Source organism: Tachyglossus aculeatus, chromosome X1 (assembly GCF_015852505.1).
Source record: "Tachyglossus aculeatus isolate mTacAcu1 chromosome X1, mTacAcu1.pri, whole genome shotgun sequence".
NCBI lineage: Eukaryota > Metazoa > Chordata > Mammalia > Monotremata > Tachyglossidae > Tachyglossus > Tachyglossus aculeatus.
Window position 1 is genome coordinate 74,276,371 of NC_052101.1, and position 23,465 is coordinate 74,299,835.

Below are 23,465 nucleotides of genomic sequence, written 5' to 3' on the forward strand. Positions count from 1 at the left end.
CAACCTACGCATCAAGCAGAAACTCCTCTCCATCGGCTTCAAGGCTCTCCATCACCTCGCCCACTCCTACCTCACCTCCCTTCTCTCCTTCTACACAGCCCAGCCCGTACCCTCCGCTCCTCTGCTGCTAATCTCCTCACCGTGCCTCGTTCTCGCCTGTCCCGCCATCGACCCCCGGCCCACGTCATCTCCCTGGCCTGGAATGCCCTCCCTCCGCACATCCGCCAAGTTCTCTTCCTCCCTTCAAGGCCCTACTGAGAGCTCACCTCCTCCAGGAGGCCTTCCCAGACTGAGTCCCCTCCTTCCTCTCCCCCCCTCCCTCCCCATCTCCCCACCTTACCTCCTTCCCGTCCCCACAGCACCTGTATATATGTTTGTATGTATTTATTACTCTATTTTATTTGTACATATTTATTCTATTTTATTTTGTTAACCTGTTTTGTTTTGTTCTCTGACTCCCCCTTCTAGACTGTGAGCCCACTGTTGGGTAGAGACTGTCTCTATATGTTGCCAACTTGTACTTCCCCAATCGCTTAGTACAGTGCTCTGCACACAGTAAGCGCTCAAATACGATTGAATGAATGAATAATTCTGGGTTTTAAGGAAACTGACCGATTTAGATTGGCTTCAAAGCCACTATCCTCTGTTTCAACCTGGCATTTTCTTCTGACTGATCCCTCCCACCTTCTTTGACTTGGTTTATTTTTGTTTCTTTCTGCAAAGCCTCCAGGAGAATAATTTAAACACAAGCAAACATTAAATCAAATACATAAATAAGCAGAATGCATATTAAACAATACTATGTAGACTACACTATCAAAATATACAACTTACCATCCTCCTCGACCTCTCAGCTGCCTTCGACACTGTGGACCACCCCCTTCTCCTCAACACGCTATCCAACCTTGGCTTCACAGACTCCGTCCTCTCCTGGTTCTCCTCTTATCTCTCCGGTCATTCATTCTCAGTCTCTTTTGCAGGCTCCTCCTCCCCCTCCCATCCCCATACTGTGGGGGTTCCTCAAGGTTCAGTTCTTGGTCCCCTTCTGTTCTCACTCCATTGGTGACCTCATTCGCTCCCACGGCTTCAACTATCATCTCTACGCTGATGACACCCAAATCTACATCTCTGCCCCTGCTCTCTCCCCCTCCCTCCAGGCTCGCATCTCCTCCTGCCTTCAGGACATCTCCATCTGGATGTCTGCCCGCCACCTAAAACTCAACATGTCCAAGACTGAACTCCTGGTCTTCCCTCCCAAACCCTGCCCGCTCCCTGACTTTCCCATCACTGTTGACGGCACTACCGTTCTTCCCATCTCACAAGCCCGCAACCTTGGTGTCATCCTCGACTCCGCTCTCTCATTCACCCCTCACATCCAAGCCGTCACCAAAACCTGCCGGTCTCAGCTCCGCAACATTGCCAAGATCCGCCCTTTCCTCTCCATCCAAACCACTACCCTGCTCGTTCAAGCTCTCATCCTATCCTGTCTGGACTACTGCACCAGCCTTCTCTCTGATCTCCCATCCTCGTGTCTCTCCCCACTTCAATCCATACTTCACGCTGCTGCCCGGATTGTCTTTGTCCAGAAACGCTCTGGGCATGTTACTCCCCTCCTCAAAAATCTCCGGTGGCTACCAATCAGTCTGCGCATCAGGCAGAAACTCCTCACCCTGGGCTTCAAGGCTCTCCATCACCTCGCCCCCTCCTACCTCACCTCCCTTCTCTCCTTCTACAGCCCAGCCCGCACCCTCCGCTCCTCTGTCGCTAAACTCCTGACCGTGCCTCGTTCTCGCCTGTCCCGCCGTCGATCCCCAGCCCACGTCATCCCCCTGGCCTGGAATGCCCTCTCCGCACATCCGCCAAGATAGCTCTCTTCCTCCCTTTAAGGCCCTTCTGAGAGCTCACCTCCTCCAGGAGGCCTTCCCAGACTGAGCCCCCTCCTTCCTCTCCCCCTCGCCCCCCCATCCCCCCGTCTTACCTCCTTCCCTTCCCCACAGCACCTGTATATATGTATATGTGTTTATACATATTTATTACTCTATTTATTTATTTTACTTGGACATATCTATTCTATTTATTTTATTTTGTTAATATGTTTGGTTTTCTTCTCTGTCTCCCCCTTCTAGACTGTGAGCCCACTGTTGGGTAGGGACTGTCTCTATATGTTGCCAACTTGTACTTCCCAAGCGCTTAGTACAGTGCTCTGCACACAGTAAGTGCTCAATAAATACGGTTGATTGATTGATTGATTGATTTAGGGCAATCGGCTCTTGCTCGCTCCCTCCTGCCAAACTTCACTGGTCTCTTACTACAGTCCAACCCAAACATTCTACTCCTTTAACAACCACCTACTCACTGCACCTCAATTTCATCTATCCTGCCACTGATCCCTTGTCCACATTCTTGAGTACTCCCTCCCCCTTCATATCCAACAATTTACCACTCCCCAATTTCAAAGCCTTCCTAAAAATCACATCCCCTCTAAGAGGGGTCGTCCCTGGCAGTCCTTTTACTTCCATTATCTGACCTCCCTCTCTGTGTCAACTATGAACTTGGCTGTGTACCCCTTAAGCACATTGATAATCACCCCAACCCCACAGTGCTTTGTAAATATTCTTATTCTCTATTATTTCCCCATCCCTAATGTATGTCCGTCTCCCCCTATAAGATCCTTGTGGGCAGGGATCACATCTACCAGCTTTGTTTTATTGTACTTCCCCAAGCAGTTAGTACAGTGCTCTGCACACAGTAAGTGCTCAATACACTCCATTGATAATGATAATGTAAATTAAGAAATCCAGTTTGCTCAGATAAGGCATACATGAGCTTAATCTCAGAAGGTGAAACCTATAGGGCAAAAAACAAGCCGAAAGAAACAACAAAAAAACCTATCCAAACCAACCACCTGGAATGCCCTCCATGGAATGCCACCTGGCCTCCAGTCCATTTTGCTGTTACTGTATTTGAATCCAGTGGGATTAGCCCCAATTACCATTGATTTAAGACCATGTAGTCAAATATTTTTCATGTCTTTTAAATCCATATGTACTGATACGATTGAATGAATGAATGTGGATATCAGAAATTTCACTCGAGGAGTCTTACTTGTGCATATATCTTTAAAGGAGCTTTTCCAGCAGCTTTGGTATCCACTGTGAACTCAGCAGGATCATTGACAATGCAGCCAGTCTTCTCTAATCCTCGACCAAAAGCTTTGACCTAGGGAAAGTGGCAGATTAACACTGGGTTCAATTCCACTCACTAAATCCCTTCCTTTAGGAAAAGACAAGGGGATTTACTGCTGACAAAAGGCTGAGAAATGAAGAGATAAACTGATCTCCCAAAAAACTGACATCCTTGCTGAAACAAATCAGAGACTTTTACAGGTAATGAGGAAAGAGCTAGAGTTTGCAAGTTCTTTCAGCTAACTGTGAGGCCATCATCCTCTATAAGGAAAATTAAGGCACCTCTCACACAAACCCCAAAGGCAATGGTCAGATTCATTCTCTCACTGTGCAATGCCATCAACATCTGGAATTTTAGACTAAGCTCACTGTCGGCAGGGAAAATGTTTACCTACTCTGTCATATTGTAATAATAATAATAATAATAATATTTGTTAAGTGCTTATTATGTGCCAGGCACTATACTAAGCATTGGAGTGGAAACAAACAAATCGAGTTGGATACGGTACCTGTCCCACATGGGACTCACAGTCTCGATCGCCATTTTACAGATGTAGTAATTGAGACATGGAGAAGTGAAGTGACTTGCTCAAGGTCACAGCAGACAAGTGGCAGAGCCAGGATTAGAACCCTTGACCTCTCCAAAGCACTTAGTACAGTGCTCTGCACAGAGTAAGCGTTCAATAAATATCACTGATGATGATGATGAATGTAGTTGGCAAGGGCAACTGGCAGCAAGTGCTCCAGCCAAAATCTGTTTTGTAAATGTGGTGGTTTAAGCTAAAGGTATTCCATAGATCACCTTCCATGAACAGAATAAATAAAAAGAATCAAGGGCAAAAGGACTTCAGTCTCACTACATGATGTCCCCTTTAAATTTATTCACTAGTGTGTTTAGTATTTGGAATACTTCTGAAAACACGTCTCCAAATACATTATAATCTGCCATGATGAAGGCTGGATTTACGGCTTCAGGGGAAGATATAGGGAGGTAAAATAATCAAAGTACTTTGCTTCTAACAAAAATCATCTCGTCAAACCTGGAGAACAAAGATACAATTAATAATCACAAAGGGCAATATGTGAGACTAAGGAAACTGCCCATATGTATAACATGCCTGGGCATGGTTCAATATATACTGAGACTTGGGTGGTATTTGATTATATATTGTGTCTGTCTATATAGTTAGCTTTGTGTATGTATATCTACACACACCTCATGACAACCCCTAGCAGTGGGATAAACTAGAAAAATTTGAAGTGCTTTTACCAAATCTGGATTGAAGTCTTCAGAGGTCGGTTGGATAAGAGCCATGTATGGGCTGTTCTTTATGTCTTCATCATCACACATGATATGAACTGCATATTCACCAGGTTCTCTGGGCCAATATTTCACATCACAGGAGCCATCGTTTTGATCTTCACATTCAATTTTGGCTTGAGATGGGCCTTCAATTGCAAATCCTGGAAATATGTTCATTTGAAGTCTATCAAAGTGGAATGTGAGGTAACTGCTACAATTTTATATGTAATTATATCGATTTTACTCTCAGAGGTATGGGTGTTCTGAGGAACAGCATGTAGCCTCTTCTGCTTTCACCATGCTATTCAAGTTCATAATGGCTTTGGAAAGTTTAGAGACCAGTTTTATTTTACCCTCTTCCACCCTCGATTTAAAACACTTCAACCTTTTTTTGCCAGTTGGGGTCGGGGGGACAGAAAGCTAAGAAAAATAGATCTTAAAATCTGCAAAGCTAGGAAGAAACATTTAGCCTTGTTTTTCTAGTCATGACTATTTCTAAGTCAACTTTAGAAAGGAAACAAATATCATAGGGAAGTGTTAAGACTCAAGGGATTCACCAATCTGGGTTATTCCTGTTCTTTAGATTGTTCCTTTCTTTAAAGGGACTGCACATGTACTAGTCTATAAAGGCAAAAATCGGTAAAGTTGAAGGGGAAGAAGTCAAGGAGAAAAAAGCTAAACAGTTAAAGAACCATATAACACTGAACCACTCATGAGGCCTGCTCACTCAGCCAACTTACCTAGAGATCCCACTTCGGTTCCAATGGACTCCACCACAAAATCAGCTGACTTCCCAACAACTCCACCATGGAGACCTGGGCCCCAGGCTCTTACTTTTTGAACACCAGCCTCTGGACCCACTTGAACTTCAAAAGGGCTGGAAGGAAATAATGAAGAGTTTACTTTCTAAAGAGGTATATAAAAATAAGAAACCAATCACTTGTTAGGCTCTTAAATTGAGACACCCTTTTCATCTTTACTGTTAGCCTCAAGTCAGCCTAGTATAGATGTGGAAACTATCCTGGTTTCCACACAAAATGGGGGTATTTTCACACTGTATATGGCTAAAGAAAAACTACACAAAACTGGTAATCCAGTTCACTTAAGATAGATCCTGTTGCTACTGCCTGACGCTTTTTTTTTCCTCCAGTATTTCTTGGTATGTAGTTTTTCCTTCAGCCTCTGAGCAATCCCTCACTCAATTGTCACCTGCCATTCTGATATATCTGTAGCAGTATTAATATTTTGGTTCATTCATTCAATTGTATTTATTGAGCACTTACTGTGTGCAGAGCACTGTACTAAATGCTTGGAAAGTACAATTCAGCAATATAGACAGTCCCTGCCCATAACAGGCTTACAGTCCAGAAACCTGTTGACTGAAATGGCCTGACAATCTGGACCTCAACCAGAAATGGCCCTTGCTGAAGTGCAGGGAGCATAATAATACCATCTCTTGCTAGATGTGCCCACCCTGGGCCTGGGATGTTCCTCCAGTGTCCCCTCTCCCAGCAGAGGGTTAGGCCTTTCACCCTTTCAGATAGGTAAGTTTGTCCAGGGGCCTTCCTCTCTCTGTCTTTGCAAAGGGAGGAATCCCAGCTCGGTGCCAAGCAGGTGAGAAGCCACATGGCCAGTGGGTTCTAATCCCTGCTCTGCCTTCTGCCCACCCACCCAATCTCCCCATTTGAAAGGCCTCATTTACAGTTAGTTGGGAGTACAATATTTTCTGAAGCCATATTGTTTGAAATTGTGTTTTAAGACAATATGCTAAGACTTTACTACGTGCCAAGCATTGTGCAAGATACAATACAATCAGATCAACCAGTCCTTGTCCCATATGGGGTTCACACTAAGGGGGAGGGGGACAAACAAGTATTTAACCCTAATTTTACAGATGAGGAAACAAGCACCAAGAAGTCGTGACAAAGTTCCTACAGCAGTCAAGTGCCAGAGTTAGAATTAGAACCCAGGTTCCTCAACTCTCAGGTCCATGCTCTTCCCACTAAGCCAGGTTTCATTAAATCTTTAAAACACGTGCTCTGCTCTCCCTGTTTGCCTGTGATCCCTTGTAGTTCATTACCCAAGTTACTTCAGAGTCCTACAGTTTTGTCCTCTCTTATGTATCCTACAGCCAGGCTATTTTGCAAGGAACAAACATCCTCAATGCTGGTGAGCTGGCCGCATTCTAGGATGTCACTGGGTACTTTGTCTTATCTGTGGTTAAGAATGGCTCATAGGTGATGCTGATGGAACTGCAGGCATATTCTGTAGTAGTCACAGGTCAGAGCTAGAGAAAAGGTTTATTTTTTTATGGTATTTGTTAAGCATTTACTATGTGCCAGGCACTGTCTGCTGTGTGACTTTGGGCAAGCCACTTAACTTCTCTGTGCCTCAGTTACCTCATTTGGAAAATGGGGATTAAGACTGTGAGCCCCACGTGGGGGAACCTGATTACCTTGGAACAGTGCTTGGCAGAGTAAGCATTTAACGAATACCATAGGGAAGCAGCATGGCATAGTGAATAGAGCACGTGCCTGGGAGTCAGAAGGACATGAGTTTTAATCCCAGCTCTGCCACTTGTCTGCTGTGTGGCCTTGGGCAAGTCACAACTTCTCTGTGCACCTCAGTTATTCCATCTGTAAAATGGGGATTAAGACTGTGGGCCCCATGTGGGACAGGGACTGTGTCCAACCCGATTTACTTGTATCCACCCCAACACTTAATACAGTACCTGGCACATAGTAAGCACTTAATAGAAACTAGATTACTAGTGCTTAAAACAGTGCTTGGCACATAGTAAGCGTTTAACAAATACCACCATTATTATTATTACTATGCACCAGGGTAGATACAAGCTAAGCAGGTTGGACACAGTCCCTGTCCCACGTGGGGCTCAGTCTAAATCCTCATTTTGCAAATGAGGTAAGAGGCACAGAGAAGTTAAGTGACTTGCCAAAGGTCACAGAGCAGACAAGTACAGTGGGAGCCCATGTCCTTCTGAATCCCAGAGCCTCAATTTTGTATTAAGCATGAAGTCTCATTGTTAGGCTGTGATTTGCTAAAAGTCTATGTTGGCCTTCTTGATGCAGTGTTGTGCTTCTCTACCTAGCCAAGCAACATTGAAAAGTGTATTGCTTAAATAGAATTTGATGACATTATTGAAAGTTTTTGGTTGCATACAGGCTGATACACTTTCCTTTGGGCTTGAGCTTTAAAGCATTTGCCAGTCTGGACTTTTTTTAAAAAAAGAAAATAAATCAATAGATAAAGTTAGCATTTAAACTATTCCTGATGAGCACACCTTGAGGGTTGGGAGCAAGTTCTTATCCTGTACTTCAAATGCTTATATCCTAAATAGTTTTAGATCACGTTTGATATTTGTCCCACTTCCAACACCAGAGCACTCTGTACATAAGTTATATACAATAAATTATCTATATTAATATCTGTCTACCCTCTCTAGAATGTAAGCTCGTTACAGGCAGGGAACAGGTCTGCTAATTCTGTTGTATTGTTTTCTCCTGTTTAGTACAGTGCTCTGCACATGCAAATACCACTGATTGAGACCATTGAGAGACAGGAACCATGTCTAATTCCTACCTATGTATTCTTTCCCAGCACTTTGTACAGTGCTCCGCATAGTGTTTAAAACCATTTCTACCACAAGATGACATCACTTTCTCTAAAGCAATGGACTATGAAGGATTTTTTCCAATAATGCAGTGTACACCTTTATTTGCATGCCAAGTATTCCATGTCATACCAGTGAGCATTTCTAATTAATCAGAGCTATCTCAAGTCATTACTTTGTTTTCATTCATTCAATCACATTTATTGAGCGCTTACTGTGTGCAGAGCACTGTACTAAGTACTTGGGAAGCACAAGTGAGCAACATATAGAGACGGTCCCTACCTAACAATGGGCTCACAGTTTTAAAACTATATGCTTAAAGTGAAGAAAACACTGTGAGCCAACTACATCTTTATTTCTTCCCTTGATTTTTCTCACTCCACCCAGACAAAAGCCACTGGAGTGGATTTAAAGCAGGAGAGCCAAAACCAGCAACAACCTCCTCCGGCCCCACAAAGAGAAAGAAGCCAAATGTCTGGTTTGCAATGAAGCAGTCCATGCTGCTTCCTCAAGTCTGATAGACATTTAATTTGTGGCTCTGATTTAAGCCTTTGTATATTGGTGGTAGGGAGGGGCAAGTGAGCAGGAGCATCTGTTGAAAAGTCTTTCCTCAAACTAACCTCTTAGGTATGTTATGTCCTCCCCATGTGATGATAACCACATATTTTCCTGGAATTCCTGGATAGTACTCAAAGGCATATACACCATCCATAAAGTCCTTCTGCTTCACAAGCTCTTCCAGGCCCTCTGTTAGACAGAGCAAGAAAGTGAGTCACATAACACATCGAATACCCAACCCTATGGTGAAAGCTACAAAGTATGCAGGTGCATTAAAGGAAACTAGTTTTCTAGGTTCCTCACATTGGGTTTGACCACTGCTTGTTTTTTTATTTTATTTTATTTTTTTTTAAAAAAAGGCCATATTACTTCTTCTTGGTCCTATAGAATTTACTGTCAGGCTTCATATCCATAAACAACTTGGGGAATATCTGACGTCTCTAATATGCAATGATACTCACAGGAAGTGTAAACAACCTCAGTGCCATCTCTTTTCAATATCAAACCTTGTGGAGGAATACAAGGCTCTGAGGGATAGGATTTCAATATAGTTTTTTTAAGTATCAAAAGTGTGATTTTCTAGATTGAAACCAAGTTAGAACACTACCTTCCATTCATTTCAAGAAAGCATGCAAGCCATTAAGATTAGGAACCATGTCTATAATCTCAACACCTGATGCATCAGGCAAGAACTTGTTATGTCTAGTCTAGTGGTTTGGAAGGGCAAAAAAATTTAGTCACAAGAGGGACTCGAGGTCTTGAGGTCTCAAGACCTCTTCAGTTCTTGTTCCAACAGGCCTGGATGGGGGGGGGGGGTGGGGGGGGGGGGGAGGACTACTGCACCAACCCAGGCTAAGTGGAATCAAGACCTTTGTTTCCTGGGAAACCCCGTTTAGAAAGACAAAAGATATTTGTTATGCTGTGGGAAAATTTCTGGCTCAGTCCATTGTAAAATGAATACCAACAGCACAATGACCTAGGAATTCCTTATGCTAAAAGTGATTTTGCAACTGTAATTTAATTCACTGGGAACTGTGACTCGAAACCAATGTAGGCTGGAGCATCAACTCACATCTTCATTCCAGTGTTTTTGAATGAAAAAGTGTTGGAATTCTTCATTGCTCAATAGGGGTTCAAAGGTTTTCAGTCACTGCATAATATTTACTCATGTACAGACAAGTCTCACTCTATCAGCGTGCACTTTCTCTTCTCAGCCACTTTCCCTCTTTCAAGAGAGGTACTACCCCGGTAGTAAAAAGAAACTAGAAGGGGGTGATTAGGCTCTTATTATTCCATAATGATGTCTCTTAGCACTGAAACCTAGAACTCCACTGGTCAGTGACTGAGCATCATCAATTTACAGATGGGGAGCCTGGCAGTGCACCCTTACACTCGCCCAATATCACACGGCTCTTTCAGACTCCCAGTGCTAGAACTTGTAACCCTTCTGATGTCAATCCAGCTCCCCTGATCAGCCCAAGGCACACCTTTATACATCACATTACTGCAAGAAGATGAACAAGAAGCTGTTGCACTTACTGGGTCCTTTGACAATTACTTTGACTTCTCCACTTCCCGCAGCTTTTGTGTCAACCTTAAAATCTGCAGTCTCTCTGATCCGGACTCCCTTAGGTTGCAAACCTCGGCCACTGGCACGGCAAGCATTTGGATTGCAAGCTGCAAGTATGTTTAGGACATGTACTCAGTCTTTCATTCTCAAGACCGATCTAACCAAGGCAAGATGGTATTTCTTTACAAGTACACATACAATCGTGTTCCTGAGACCTGACATCTCACAATCAAAGAAAAAACATTAACCAAAGCAAATTCAGAAATGCAACAATTCAGCCACACCACAAAGGAACAGAAGTTAAGATGCTCTCTGAAGGCCAAGCCAGTACTAGGCCAGAGGCTTGTGTATGCTTTTGCTTAGGACACAAGGAGTTAAGATTGCATACTTTGAAAGCTACACTACTGTACTCAAGAGCTTAGTGATGCTTACACAAATCTAGTTTTAAAATTCCATTGGCTAATGTGATTTAAAATGTGCCCTACTGTGCTCCAAGTTCATATGATTAAGTGACAAAATTTTGTGCTGTATGGCAACTTTAACTTATTTATAACCTTAAAGCTACAGTGGCTATCTTTGTTGTACTCTGAGCACTTAAAGTGCTCTGTTCAGAGTGGGGTACTCAATAATACCACTGACTGACTGCCAGTCAGTGGGGAGAGCATTACCAGACTTCCTATTTCTGAGTTCACTTTTTTCCTCTGGCCTTTAAGGTACAGTCCTGTGAAACCCAGAAGCAAAAAGAATGTGCCCTCAGGGGCCACCTCACTGTTTGAGACCAGCACTTGCCCCTAACATGACTACAGATTAGTCACCCTCTGTGATCCTAACTTTAATTTGACCATTCCTTTTCTTCCATTATATCCAAAGAAAAGCAATCCCATCCCTGGCCAAGGGAAAGAATTCTAAGAAAGTTGATCATATAAAAATTAAAACCTAACATTTAATAGGACTTTCCTTTATTATTGCCTCAAATGTATTTGCTAGGGATCAATTTTAAGGCCACTAGAACAAGGTTTTACATTCAGGATCCACAAAACATGAACTGAGTCGTATGCTCTAAAGAAGTTTAAGCATTCCCTGGAAATAGCTGTATCATCTCCAAAATTCTCCCAGACAACACCAGAACTCAGTCACATATCAGATTGTAAATTCAAGTCGATCTAATTCCTACCTCAGTCTACCTTGCAGAAAGAGCACTCACTTCTATTATACTTGGACAGCATTGCAAGCACTTGCTACAGGCAACAAAAAGCACAAGCCATAAGGAGATCAGCCTTCTAATCCTTACCAGCAAGCTGGCTCCATATTGGCCTCTCTCAACAAGAAAGCCATTACCACTGAAGTCCAATATACCCCAACTGAAGCAGCTAGGAGTGTGCAGGAGCAGAGGACAGAACAGAAAAGCTAGGTGTCAATTTAGGAAGGAAATAAAGTAGTTTTAGAATGGAAAAGCTGGAGTGAAGTTCAACAGTTAAGTAGTGTTCATTCTGAGATTTCAGGAAAAAGTCAAGAACAACTGCATTTGTACTGCCACCTTTCCAGCCCCCTAATATTAATTAAGCCACGTGCACTGCTCTGAAAGAGGGAAACAACTTGGTGTTGAAGCTTAGTGTCATAGTTCTGTTTAATCAGATAGAACACGGGCAATCATTCTCTAATAATTTGCTCAGCAGTACCTACACTGCTTTACATACCTTCTCCAACATTAACAGCAAAAGGGCTTTTAGGAATAAGCTCCCCGGCAAATGAGACTTTAACAACATGGAGTCCAGGATGAGTTGGTTTGTAGGCACAGCGGAAGACCTGGTTTCCCTTGTCTTCTATAAGCATTTCTATGTTCTTCTTTCCTTGAGGATCCTCCACTTCCACTCCAAGGTCACCTACACCAGCTCCTAGAAGAGATCAGGCCTGTGTTTCAATGTGCCTTCCCAACACATTCTCAAGAATGAACTGTCTTCTGGGTTAAACTCTAGATTTCTTCATTTTGTATTTTAATGGTGCTTAAGTGCTTACTATGTGCCAAGCACTGGGGTAAATACAAGATCATCAGGTTGGAACACAGTCCCTCGTCCCACATAGGGCACTCAGTCTAGTCAAGACATGGTGATTACCTGCCACATGGAATTCACCTTGAAAGAACAATAATGATAATAATCTTGCTTTTTCAAGGTAATCTGGCTAAAAACAGTGTTTGGCACATAGTAAGCACTTAAATGAATGAACAAATACCATCACTATTATTAAAAAGTCACTTTCTTCCAAAATAGTATCACCTAAAGAAGCGAAGTGCGTAGGGTCAAAATAAGAAACTTTTAGCACAAAGAAAGTCTCACTAAACGTTGCCTAAATGCAAATTTTTTTTATGTTATCAAGTGCTATGTGGCAGGGACTCTAAATGCTGGGATAGAAAAAGCTAAGCAGGTTAAACACAGTCCACACCCCACATGGGGCTCACAGTCAATCCCCATTTTACATATGAGGTAACAGGCACAAAGGTAAGTGACTTGCCCATGGTTTCACAGCAGACAAGTGTCTGAGTGGGATTAGAACCCAGGTCCTTCTGACTCACAGGCCCATACTTTATCCACTAAGCCACACTGGATGTCTTCTCATGGGTTCGTGGTCATGACTTCGAATCCCAGCTCAGCCACTTGTCAGCTGTGTGACCTTGGACAAGCCACTTAACTTCTCTGTGCCTCAGTGACCTCATCTGTAAAATGGGGATTAAGACTGAGCCCCTCGTGGGACAACCTGATCACCTTGTATCCCCCCAGCGCTTAGAACAGTACTTCGCACCTAGTAAGCACTTAAATACCATTATTATTATTATTATTATTATTATTATTATTCTCTAGGTCTAAAGGAATTTTCCTTGAAAGGAATTTTTGAATGTCTCCCTCAGCACACTAGCTTCTAAATCCTGTTTAAAAAAAAAAAAAAAAGACAATATAGGAACGTCCCAAGTTTCAAGAGCTATGAGTAAAAACTAGTCAAAATTCAGGTGAGTATAACCAAATCTAGTGTATTCTGGTCCAACTCTATTTGCCTATTTAGTTAGAAAAGAAAAAAAAGGGTAGGGTGCCACAATGTTCAATGGTTCAGACAGACGTCAGTGAGTACTCTTACCCGCTGTGTATATATCAAAATAGGTTGGCTTGTTAGCAATGACCCCTGAAGCTTCCACACCCGGCCCTTTCGCTGTTACTTTACTAGCATCTCCCTGGGCTTTGTCAACATTCACTTCAAATGGACTCTTGGAGATATGTTGTCCAGCAAAGAGAACTATGACCTATGGAAAAAAACATAAGAAGGATTAACTTTAACCACACCCCCAGAGAATCATGGCAAACTTGCTGCTTGGCAAGTCAAAAATTCCTTAAGTGGAAATACTTGTTGGATTGAGCATTATGGAAATAAAAAGAGCTAACATTAGTAAATCTCTCAACAGGGAGTTGAGAGTTTTGGAACTTGAAAACTGAATTTTTTCAGCCAGTATAGGAGGAAAATATGTGTCCTGAATTTACTGGCTGTGAAATTTTGGCTGAAGAAACCAAATTTTAAAATGATTAAATGAAAAAGTGGCCCAGAAGGATAGTAGAGAGCAAGTTTTTCTTTAGGTTCTTATTTTAAAGGCTAGTATGCTTTGGAGGGGCTCAAGGAAACTTGTGAATTCAGAAATGGCTTTTTTGTGTTGTTGAGGAATCTGGCTTAGGACCCGCCCTCACAGCAAGGTTAGAGGAGAAGGGTGAGGACAACCCTTCTCCTGTACATTTGGGAACACTCATTTCAACAGCAGACATTCCATCTTTACCCATTCTCCAAATGATCATCTTCCCCAACCAACTCTACTACTCCTGTTCAGCAAAATACCCTCAGAGAGGTTACCGAACTTGAGGCTGGTAAATTGCAGACACTAGTCATTCTTACTATGTAATGAAAACCACATTCAACAACAGCTTATGAAATAGATGATACAGCATATCACTCTGGAGAGGAGGGTGTACATAGATATTCTGTTCTATGGTTACATCTTTAATCCCAGGCAGCCATCTAAAAATGTGAATCAGGCAAACCAGGCAAGTGACTGAATAGTTTAGTGCAACTCACCACTCTACTCCTGGAAAAATAAGGTATATGTCCCATACATATTTGCTATCCTGCATAAAATTTTTTGACTAGTAAGTGGCCCAAAATACAAATCATTCTTCTTAAGGTGCTACAGTGAAACTGAAGGCATCCCAAGTGTCTGAGCTGGCCTCCTGGGAACACATTTAAAGACAATGGGGAAAAGGCTAGAAAGATGACAACCATCTTGCTCTGGTATTAGCACAACAAAACCAGGTAAGCAATTATAATTCCCTGATTTAAGATGCTGGAGGCTCTGAAACAGATTGTGGCAGGGGAGAAGGGGGAAAAAGTAGCAGGAAACTCCAAGTTCTCTATTACCCCTCCCATTGAGAGGTCTCTAGTCCACCCAGCAATTACCTGGCTGAAATCCAGTCCTGTGTGAAATTTACAAGTGTCCTCTAAAGAGGGAGACCATTCAATCTCAGAGCCATGAGTATATGCTCCCTTATTGCAAAATAAGAGCAAAATCCCTTCTGCCAGGTTACAGATATTCCAGAAATAAATTTCACTGGATGCATGGCATGCTGAATTTTTGAAGTAATCATTTTGAATAGTATGAGACCAGAAAGACTAAACTCTAACCACACCCCTAAAGAATCATGAATAGTATGAGGTCTAGAAACCAATCTTTGCTTCTGGCTCCACCACCAACTGTGTTACTTTAAGCATGTCATTGTGCCACGTGTTCCTCACATGGTAAACAGCACTCCTGTCTCAAAGCAACATGAAGGACAAAGGGTAGGCAGTAATAGTTGCGTGTCAACAGAAAACAAACAATGATGTAGTCAAACTTGCACAATTCTATGGAATCCTGTTAAATGTTCATCTATGTGAGATATGTTAAATATGAGGAAGGTTGTCTACACCATAGTTTATCCAGTTAGAGCCTATTTGTATAAAGATTTTTCTTCATTGCATCCCTTCAGGCCCAAACAGGTGAACAAAACCTGATGGTCTCAGAAGTATAGTCAAGAATCTTATAATTAACTCAAGCTTACCTTGTGAAGCCCAGTAACCTTGGGCATATACTCTACAGAGTAAGTTTTGTTCTTGTCACTGTCAGGAGTCACCTGTGCCTACGAGAGAGAAACCCAAGTTCTTCATAAAACAGGTTCACATGAACATTCGAGAAAGATACCACATTTTAACTGAAACCAGGAGTTGGAAATAATTCTGAAGGCCACTACACTTTCAAAGTCTTCTACAAGGCTCACAGAGGAACTCACTAATTCCCAATTCTGTGGCATTCGCACAGAGGAAAAATAAACCTTAGTTTTGAACCAAACATTTGCTCAGCATGAAAAACAACGTAGAGCCATTCCTCGCTATGCTCCCCTCCCAACAACTGTGTCTGTAAACCCCATTGCTTTTGAGAGAGAAAAGCAGCTAGCTTGCAGAATTCTATAACCACTTCTCAGACAACTGCTATGTTGAGAAGTAGAGCTTCATTAGCCAGAGTACATTCAATTTTTTCCTGAAGAGCACATGAAGTCAATATTTAGTATGATAAAATTTTGGATTAAGCCCTAGCATTTGGGGTATGAATTTTATGGGGGAGCAAAGAATAAAAAGTCCTGATCTTCAAGGAGAGGACATACCAAACTGGTCAAGAAATCACTAAGTCATTTTTTTTGAAACTCAAAGTTACTTTTATCACTGAGCAGCTGCTCAAGCCAGGAGGATGTTAGAGTGAACAGGCTATCTTGCAACTGATTGAAGTTAAAGTGGAACAATGGATCCTGTTCAGGCTCTGGCTGTCCTATGTAACCTCATCTTCCAATTTAAATGGATAGTAGACAAAACGATTGACAAACCTCTTCTTTGTTGCCTTCTGGGTCTTCCACAAAAACCATAACGTCTCCTTGTCCAGCACTGATAGTGTCCACCGTAAATCTGGCAGGCTGCTTCACCATGTTTCCAATGGGTTCAATGCCTGTTGAAATGTTTACAAGTGCTAACATGAAAACTGATGATACTAGCATTAATCCCAATTTCCTAGCGTGACAATACACTTCAGGCAGGAAACGTCAGGCAAGAAAACTTCAGTCTTCTATAAGAAACAAGTTAAGGGAGTTAGCTTCTCAGTAAATAGTTTTAAGTCCTGGTGTGCAGGGCATTATCCTAAGCTCATGAGAATAAAATAGAGAAATGAGTAATTTTTTTCTGGAACAAATTACTTTCCGCATCAAGGGTACCATATAATGTAATCAAGTAAGCATACCTGTAAAACACGCTTATGAATACAAAATACTAGAAATCAAAAATAATCAGTGGGATCCCAGCATATGATCTGAGATAAGATGCCTTCAGCAACACAGAATTGGTCACTGAAGTTACAGTTGAAAGCAGATGGCTGCATTCCTTTTGCTAAAAGCATATACAAATAAAACTATTAACTGACAGAGGGGTGATGATACTGGATCTATGTACTGGCTACTTACAAAGATATGGCTTTGATGAGCAAAACAATTTACATTTAAAAGGTCATTTGGAAATATGTAGCAGCTTAGGTATCCTATAGCCCCAGAGAAATAATAATAATAATAATAGCATTTAATAAGCGCTTACTATGTGCAAAGCACTGTTCTAAGCGCTGGGGAGGTCACAAGCTGATCAGGTTGTCCCACAGTCTTCATCCCCATTTTACAGACGAGGGAACGGAGGCCCAGAGAAGTTAAGTGACTTGCCCAAAGTCACACAGCTGACAATTGGCGGAGCCAGAATTTGAACCCATGACCTCTGACTCCACAGTCCGTGCTCTTTCCACTGAGCCATGCTGCTTCTCTAATCTACATATTACAAAGCAAATGAGTTAAGTAGAGTCAACTCTATCCAACCACACTTTTGTCTTTATGGCAAAGAGTGACCCCCTCTTAAAATATCCCTGAATATTTTTTCCCCCAAGAATGCATCATATTTTGGACTTGCACACTAACAGCAAAGAATAAAACTTTAATGACAAATCCAGTATTTTAGCTGTGGACTACACGTGGCTTAAATGAGAGGTACATATTTGTTAGCTGTTGCTGGCCAGCACAACATAAATCTCTATCCCTTCTGTAACCCAAGTCATTAAAAAACATTTTATTTTACTGGCCTCTGCCTCCCCACAGAGCCCACTGCTTTCCCAACCCTCCTTTTTAATTTGTGTTCCAGTCATTTCCCCCATCCAAACATTCAACCCAGCAGCTCTTTGTTTTGCCTTAAATTTTTTTAAAAATTTCTACTGTCCTCACCTCCCTTGTCCCAGCTATATTCATTCATTCAATCATATTTATTGAGTGCTTACTGTGTGCAGAGCACTGTATTAAAAGCCTTATCAGCTCTGCCATCCTTCCCCCCACCCTCCCACAGCAGCCCTGGGAAATACATGTGGCACGGGCTGGAATGGAACACAGAGGCAGATAAAGAAAAACATTTTGTTTTATGTGGATGACAGCTGGCAGTGACACTTCAGCTGGACTGATCAGCAACCGCCAGTGAATAGGTCCAGCTGACAGGGAACCATGTCAAGAGCAGTGGATTTAGCACAAAGGTTGACCTAGCCTGAATTTTTGGATTATTTTATTTCCTTCAGACATACAATAGGACAGGTGTCATATCTCCCAGCTAAGTAGAAGCTTGACAAACTGGGTCCAGGCTAACCCATTATTGCTCTATTCCTTAAAATGGCTCTCAAGTCCAATGCCTATTTGCTCAAAACAAGCGCCTACAAAATATCAGATTAAGGAAATGGTAATGATCGGTTAAATTCCTGAGCCTCAATAAGTGGTGGTTTTAGAGTGAAAAGCAATACACAAAAGGAAACTGACTCATGTTTCAATCGGAAATATGAAAGCTGGTGATAAGGTTATTATAAACATGCAATTTTTACTGTGATTACATTTGATCCATTTAACCAATTAAAATCTATAAAGAATTTAGATGTTCACAACCTTGAGTTGGCTGGGCACAAGGAAACCTAACCCTTTAACATTGTGCAGTTGTGTCTGCACAATCTAATCCTTAATCACCGAAAGTAAATTCAGAATAGGATGAAAAAAATTGCTGCTATAATCAATCGTATTTATTGAGCACTTACTGTGTGCAGAGCACTGTACTAAGCGCTTGGGAAGTACAAGTTGGCAACATACAGAGACAGTCCCTACCCAACAGTAGGCTCACAGTCTAGAAGGGGGAGACAGACAACAAAACAAAACATATTAACAAAATAAAATAGAATAGATATGTACAAGTAAAATAGAGTAGTAAATACAAACAAACATATACACATATATACAGGTGCTGTGGGGAAGGGAAGGAGGTAAGGCGGGGAGAATGGGGGGGAGAGGAAGGAGGGGGCTCAGTCTGGGAAGGCCTCCTGGAGGAGGTGAGCTCTCAGTAGGGCCTTGAAGGGAGGAAGAGAGCTAGCATGGCAGATGTGGGGAGGGAGGGCCTTCCAGGCCAGGGGAGGACATGGGCTGGGGGTCGACGGCAGGACAGGCGAGAACGAGACACGGTGAGGAGATTAGCGGCAGAGGAGCGGAGAGTGTGGGCTGGGCTGTAGAAGAAGAGAAGGGAGGTGAGGTAGGAGGGGGCGAGGTGATGGAGAGCCTTGAAGCCGTGGGTGAGGAGTTTCTGCCTGATGCGTAGGTTGATTCGAAGCCACTGGAGATTTTTGAGGAGGGGAGTAACATGCCCAGAGCGTTTCTGGACAAAGACAATCTGGGCAGCGGCGTGAAGTATGGATTGAAGTGGGGAGAGACAGGAGGATGGGCAATCGGAGAGGTGGCTGATACAGTAGTCCAGATGGGATAGGAGGAGAGCTTGAACGAGCAGGGTAGCGGTTAGGATGGAGACGAAAGGGCGGATCTTGCATTCAACTCCCTTCTCAGGCCCCCGGTTCCTCCCCCTCCTCTTTCCCTCACCCCAACGATCTGGCCTCCTAATTCATTAATAAAATTAAATCCATCAGGTCCAACCTCCCCAAAGTCACTCCCCCCCACTTCTCCAACCCCCTGGCTCTCACTCTGCTACTCTCCCATCCTTCCCAGCAGTATCCTCAGAGGAGCTCTCCTCCCTCCTCTCAAGTGCTACTCTGGCCACCTGTGCTTCTGACCCCATTCCCTCTCATCTCATGAAATCTCTCGCTCCATCCCTTCTCCCCTCAACTTCCATCTTCAACCACTCACTCTCCACTAGTTCCTTCCCCTCTGCCTTCAAACATGCCCACGTCTCTCCCATCCTAAAAGAACCCTCACGATCCCACCTCACCTTCTAGTTACTGCCCCATCTCCCTCCTACCATTCCTTTCCAAACTCCTTGAACGAGTTGTCTACACGCGCTGCCTCGAATTCCTCACCAACTCTCTCCTCGACTCCCTCCAGTCTGGCTTCTGTCCCCTACATTCCACGGTAACTGCCCTCTCAAATGTCACCAATGACCTCCTGCTTGCCAAATCCAATGGCTCACCTATCTTATCTCAGATGCCTACCTATCTCAGATGCCAATGTTGCCAATGCAATCAAGCTGCCATTTTCAGTCCTTACCTCGGCCATAGGCCCTGGCTTTCTTTGGGTTGAGTTTGGGTTTCAGAGGAGCTCCTGGTCTGAGTTTGGCTTTGGGAAATTGTGACAAGTAAGTCATTACGGAGTGCTCATCGACATTAGGGTGGATAATTTCTTCAGGAGTGATAACCTGAAAAAAAAAAAAAAAGTGTGTGTTAGCCTACTTTGATATTCCCATAACAGCTACTTTTGCCAACTGACAAAATTTTACCACTTCAATATGGGTGATTGGTCCTGGAGTCACTGCACTATCTCCAAGTAGTAATGGCCTGAATCCCTTTAAGCTCAGGTGGTGGCAGCAAACTTAAGGGGCATATGTAGGAGGAAACAGGAAAGGTAGTACAGTTTTCAAAACATGCTTCTGAATTTAAAGTGAAGGGTTTTTTTCCCCTGTAGAATTGTCAGCCTGTGAGGGGAAACCCAGAAGAACTGGCCAAGGAGAAAGTGCCTGAATAATAGTAATAATTGTGATATTGGTTAAGTGCTATGTGCCAACCTCCGTATTACACACTGGTGTAGATATAAGATAATCAGGTCCCACATGGGGCTCACAGTCTAAGTAGGAGGGAGAACAGGTATTGAATCCCCATTTTCCAGATGCTGAAGGAACTGCAGCACACAGAATAATAAAATAGAAGTTAAATGACTTGCCCAAGGTCACACAGCAGATTAGTGAAAGAGCAGGGATAAGAACCCAGGTCCTCTGATTCCCAGGTCCATGCTCTTTCTACTAGGTCATGCTGCTTCCCATTTAAAGGTAACTTGAGAGTTATCTTTAAAATTTAGAGTCTAGGCAGAAAGCTCTCTCCCTGGAAGCTAGACCCACCCTGCTTCGATCTGTGCCAGCCTTTCCCTTTAACAAATACCATTATTTACCATTTTCTCCTAGCAACTTGAGTTTAAACTTCATTTCAGTCACCCACATCTTTTCTGGAATGATATTCAAAATAGTCAAATGCCTCACTGCTATCAGTAATGAAGCTTGCTTATGTGAGATGGCACACTACCATACACCATATTAATACCAGATGTACAGAGCCACAGAAAAGCCAGAAGATAGACACCAGCAAAGCTTTTGGGACTTAAATATACCTACCTGGAGATACAGCTGCTCTATGTTCTGGAAAACACCACTGATGTGAATTTTGCCTATTTGCACAGGTGTGTGGCCAAAAAGGACCCACAATCTCAGCCACACTGTGCATGCAAAAACTGTCTGGAGGGTGGTTTGCGGTACTTGGCAGAGTTGGCTTTTGCCTCCTTGTCTCATGAGCCTAAGTTTCTGCTTCCTTGAGTCCAGTGTGCTGCACCATCCAGTGGCTGCCTTCAGCAATTATCTCCCTGTTTTCGGCTGAGATGTGGCACTGTCCAAGACTTTTACTGTACTGTTTAGGAATTCTACTGCCATCCACTCTCCACACAGGTCTGACCCAGCAAAAGTGTGCTACTGTGAACATAGTCCCCCCTTCTAGACTGTGAGCCCGTTGTTGGGTAGGGACCATCTCTATATGTTGCCAACTTGTACTTCCCAATCAATCAATCAATCGTATTTATTGAGCGCTTACTATGTGCAGAGCACTGTACTAAGCGCTTGGGAAGTACAAATTGGCATCACATAGAGACAGTCCCTACCCAACAGTGGGCTCACAGTCTAAAAGGGGGAGACAGAGAACAGAACCAAACATACCAACAAAATAAAATAAGTAGGATAGAAATGTACAAGTAAAATAAATAAATAAATAGATAAATAGAGTAATAAATATGTACAACCATATATACATATATACAGGTGCTGTGGGGAAGGGAAGGAGGTAAGACGGGAGGATGGAGAGGGGGGGCGAGGGGGAGAGGAAAGAAGGGGCTCAGTCTGGGAAGGCCTCCTGGAGGAGGTGAGCTCTCAGCAGGGCCTTGAAGGGAGGAAGAGAGCTAGCTTGGCGGATGGGCAGAGGGAGGGCATTCCAGGCCCGGGGGATGACGTGGGCCGGGGGTCGATGGCGGGACAGGCGAGAGCGAGGTACAGTGAGGAGATTAGTGTTGGAGGAGCGGAGGGTGCGGGCTGGGCAGTAGAAGGAGAGAAGGGAGGTGAGGTAGGAGGGGGCGAGGTGATGGAGAGCCTTGAAGCCCAGGGTGAGGAGTTTCTGCTTGATGCGCAGATTGATCGGTAGCCATTGGAGGTTTTTGAGGAGGGGAGTAATATGTCCAGAGCGTTTCTGGACAAAGATAATCCGGGCAGCAGCATGAAGTATGGATTGAAGTGGAGAGAGACACGAGGATGGGAGATCAGAGAGAAGGCTAGTGCAGTAGTCCAGACGGGATAGGATGAGAGCTTGAATTAGCAGGGTAGCGGTTTGGATGGAGAGGAAAGGGCGGATCTTGGCAATGTTGCGGAGCTGAGACCGGCAGGTTTTGGTGACGGCTTGGATGTGAGGGGTGAATGAGAGAGCGGAGTCGAGGATGACACCAAGGTTGCGGGCTTGTGAGACGGGAAGGATGGTAGCTCAGTACAGTGCTCTGCACACAGTAAGCGCTCAATAAATACGATTGAATGAATGAATGAACATAGCTTACAGCACTCAGAAATTAGCCACAGTCCCTGCCATTCGGAGGGCTCACACTCTTCCCCAAAGTGGTTTGTTAAGAACTGGAGAGACGTCCAAGTGGAGCAGAGCAATATCCACAAGGCTGACACTGTTCCAGGAGCACCAACAACAATACAACTCAGTCTCAGAAGCAAACCCTACTCAACTCTTAAAGAGTGTCATAACCCACGCTTTCGGAAAGGAATTCATGAATTCATGCCTCACCCCTCCAGACCTAGTTCCAAAGTGGCCTATTCTCTTTCTACACAGTGGAGAATCGTGCTCAATGGGCTTGCCCTTGTAAAAGTGGTTTTGATCTATCTTGAGCACACTTGTTAGCAAATTTAATCCTGCTGCTTCTGCAAGAGTTTCTCTAAGCCTCAACTCTAGACCTACATTATCAGAGATATGGAGCTGTTGGCATGAACATGCATGCCCTGCTTTGGGAGCATTATACATGTAGGCAGTGAGTAGTATTAGTATACAATCCTCAAACATTTAAAATAATGAGTATTCAATTGTACCCTGAGTGGGACAAGCATACAGCTCAGTTGTCCTGGGCGGGCAAGCGAGCGTGAGAGAGCACGCTCATTTACATATACACACATCTTGGAGTTGAGATGAACTTGGTTAAACAGGTAATTCAACAGTGTACTCACCCCCATTTCAAATATTTAGATTCCCATGGTCAAGATAGAACAAGTCCGTCCCAGAATACCGGCTACTTTAACTCCACACTTGGCTCCACCTTCTCAACAGTCACTGAGAAGTGGAAAGTGCACAAGCTTGGTATGGTGTTACTGCTATCAACAATAACATTGTCATGCTAATTATGATGGTACTCTCACCTGTGGGACTCCCAGCCAGTCATCAGCCTGCTGCATGGCTTCCCGGGCATTATCTACTGGCTTGCTAGGATCCCAAGACTCCCAGTCAGGGCAAAGACCTGTAAGGGTAATATT

The 23,465-nt window shown here is 43.4% G+C and overlaps 1 protein-coding gene across 4 annotated transcripts in view; it reads right to left on the reverse strand.

The window, feature by feature from the left end:
• The window catches only part of FLNB (filamin B), a 139,376-nt gene that overhangs the window by 61,888 nt on the left and 54,023 nt on the right, over positions 1-23,465 (reverse strand). For all 4 annotated transcript variants that reach the window (XM_038772477.1, XM_038772475.1, XM_038772474.1 and 1 more), the window contains exons 3-13: positions 23,352-23,449; positions 19,907-20,054; positions 16,193-16,311; positions 15,377-15,454; positions 13,377-13,539; positions 11,945-12,142; positions 10,217-10,354; positions 8,740-8,866; positions 5,229-5,365; positions 4,456-4,649; positions 3,106-3,219 (exon numbers count right to left, since the gene is read on the reverse strand). In XM_038772477.1, the coding sequence (XP_038628405.1) occupies positions 3,106-3,219; positions 4,456-4,649; positions 5,229-5,365; positions 8,740-8,866; positions 10,217-10,354; positions 11,945-12,142; positions 13,377-13,539; positions 15,377-15,454; positions 16,193-16,311; positions 19,907-20,054; positions 23,352-23,449 (1,514 nt within the window). The remainder of the gene's footprint in view (positions 1-3,105; positions 3,220-4,455; positions 4,650-5,228; positions 5,366-8,739; positions 8,867-10,216; positions 10,355-11,944; positions 12,143-13,376; positions 13,540-15,376; positions 15,455-16,192; positions 16,312-19,906; positions 20,055-23,351; positions 23,450-23,465) is intronic.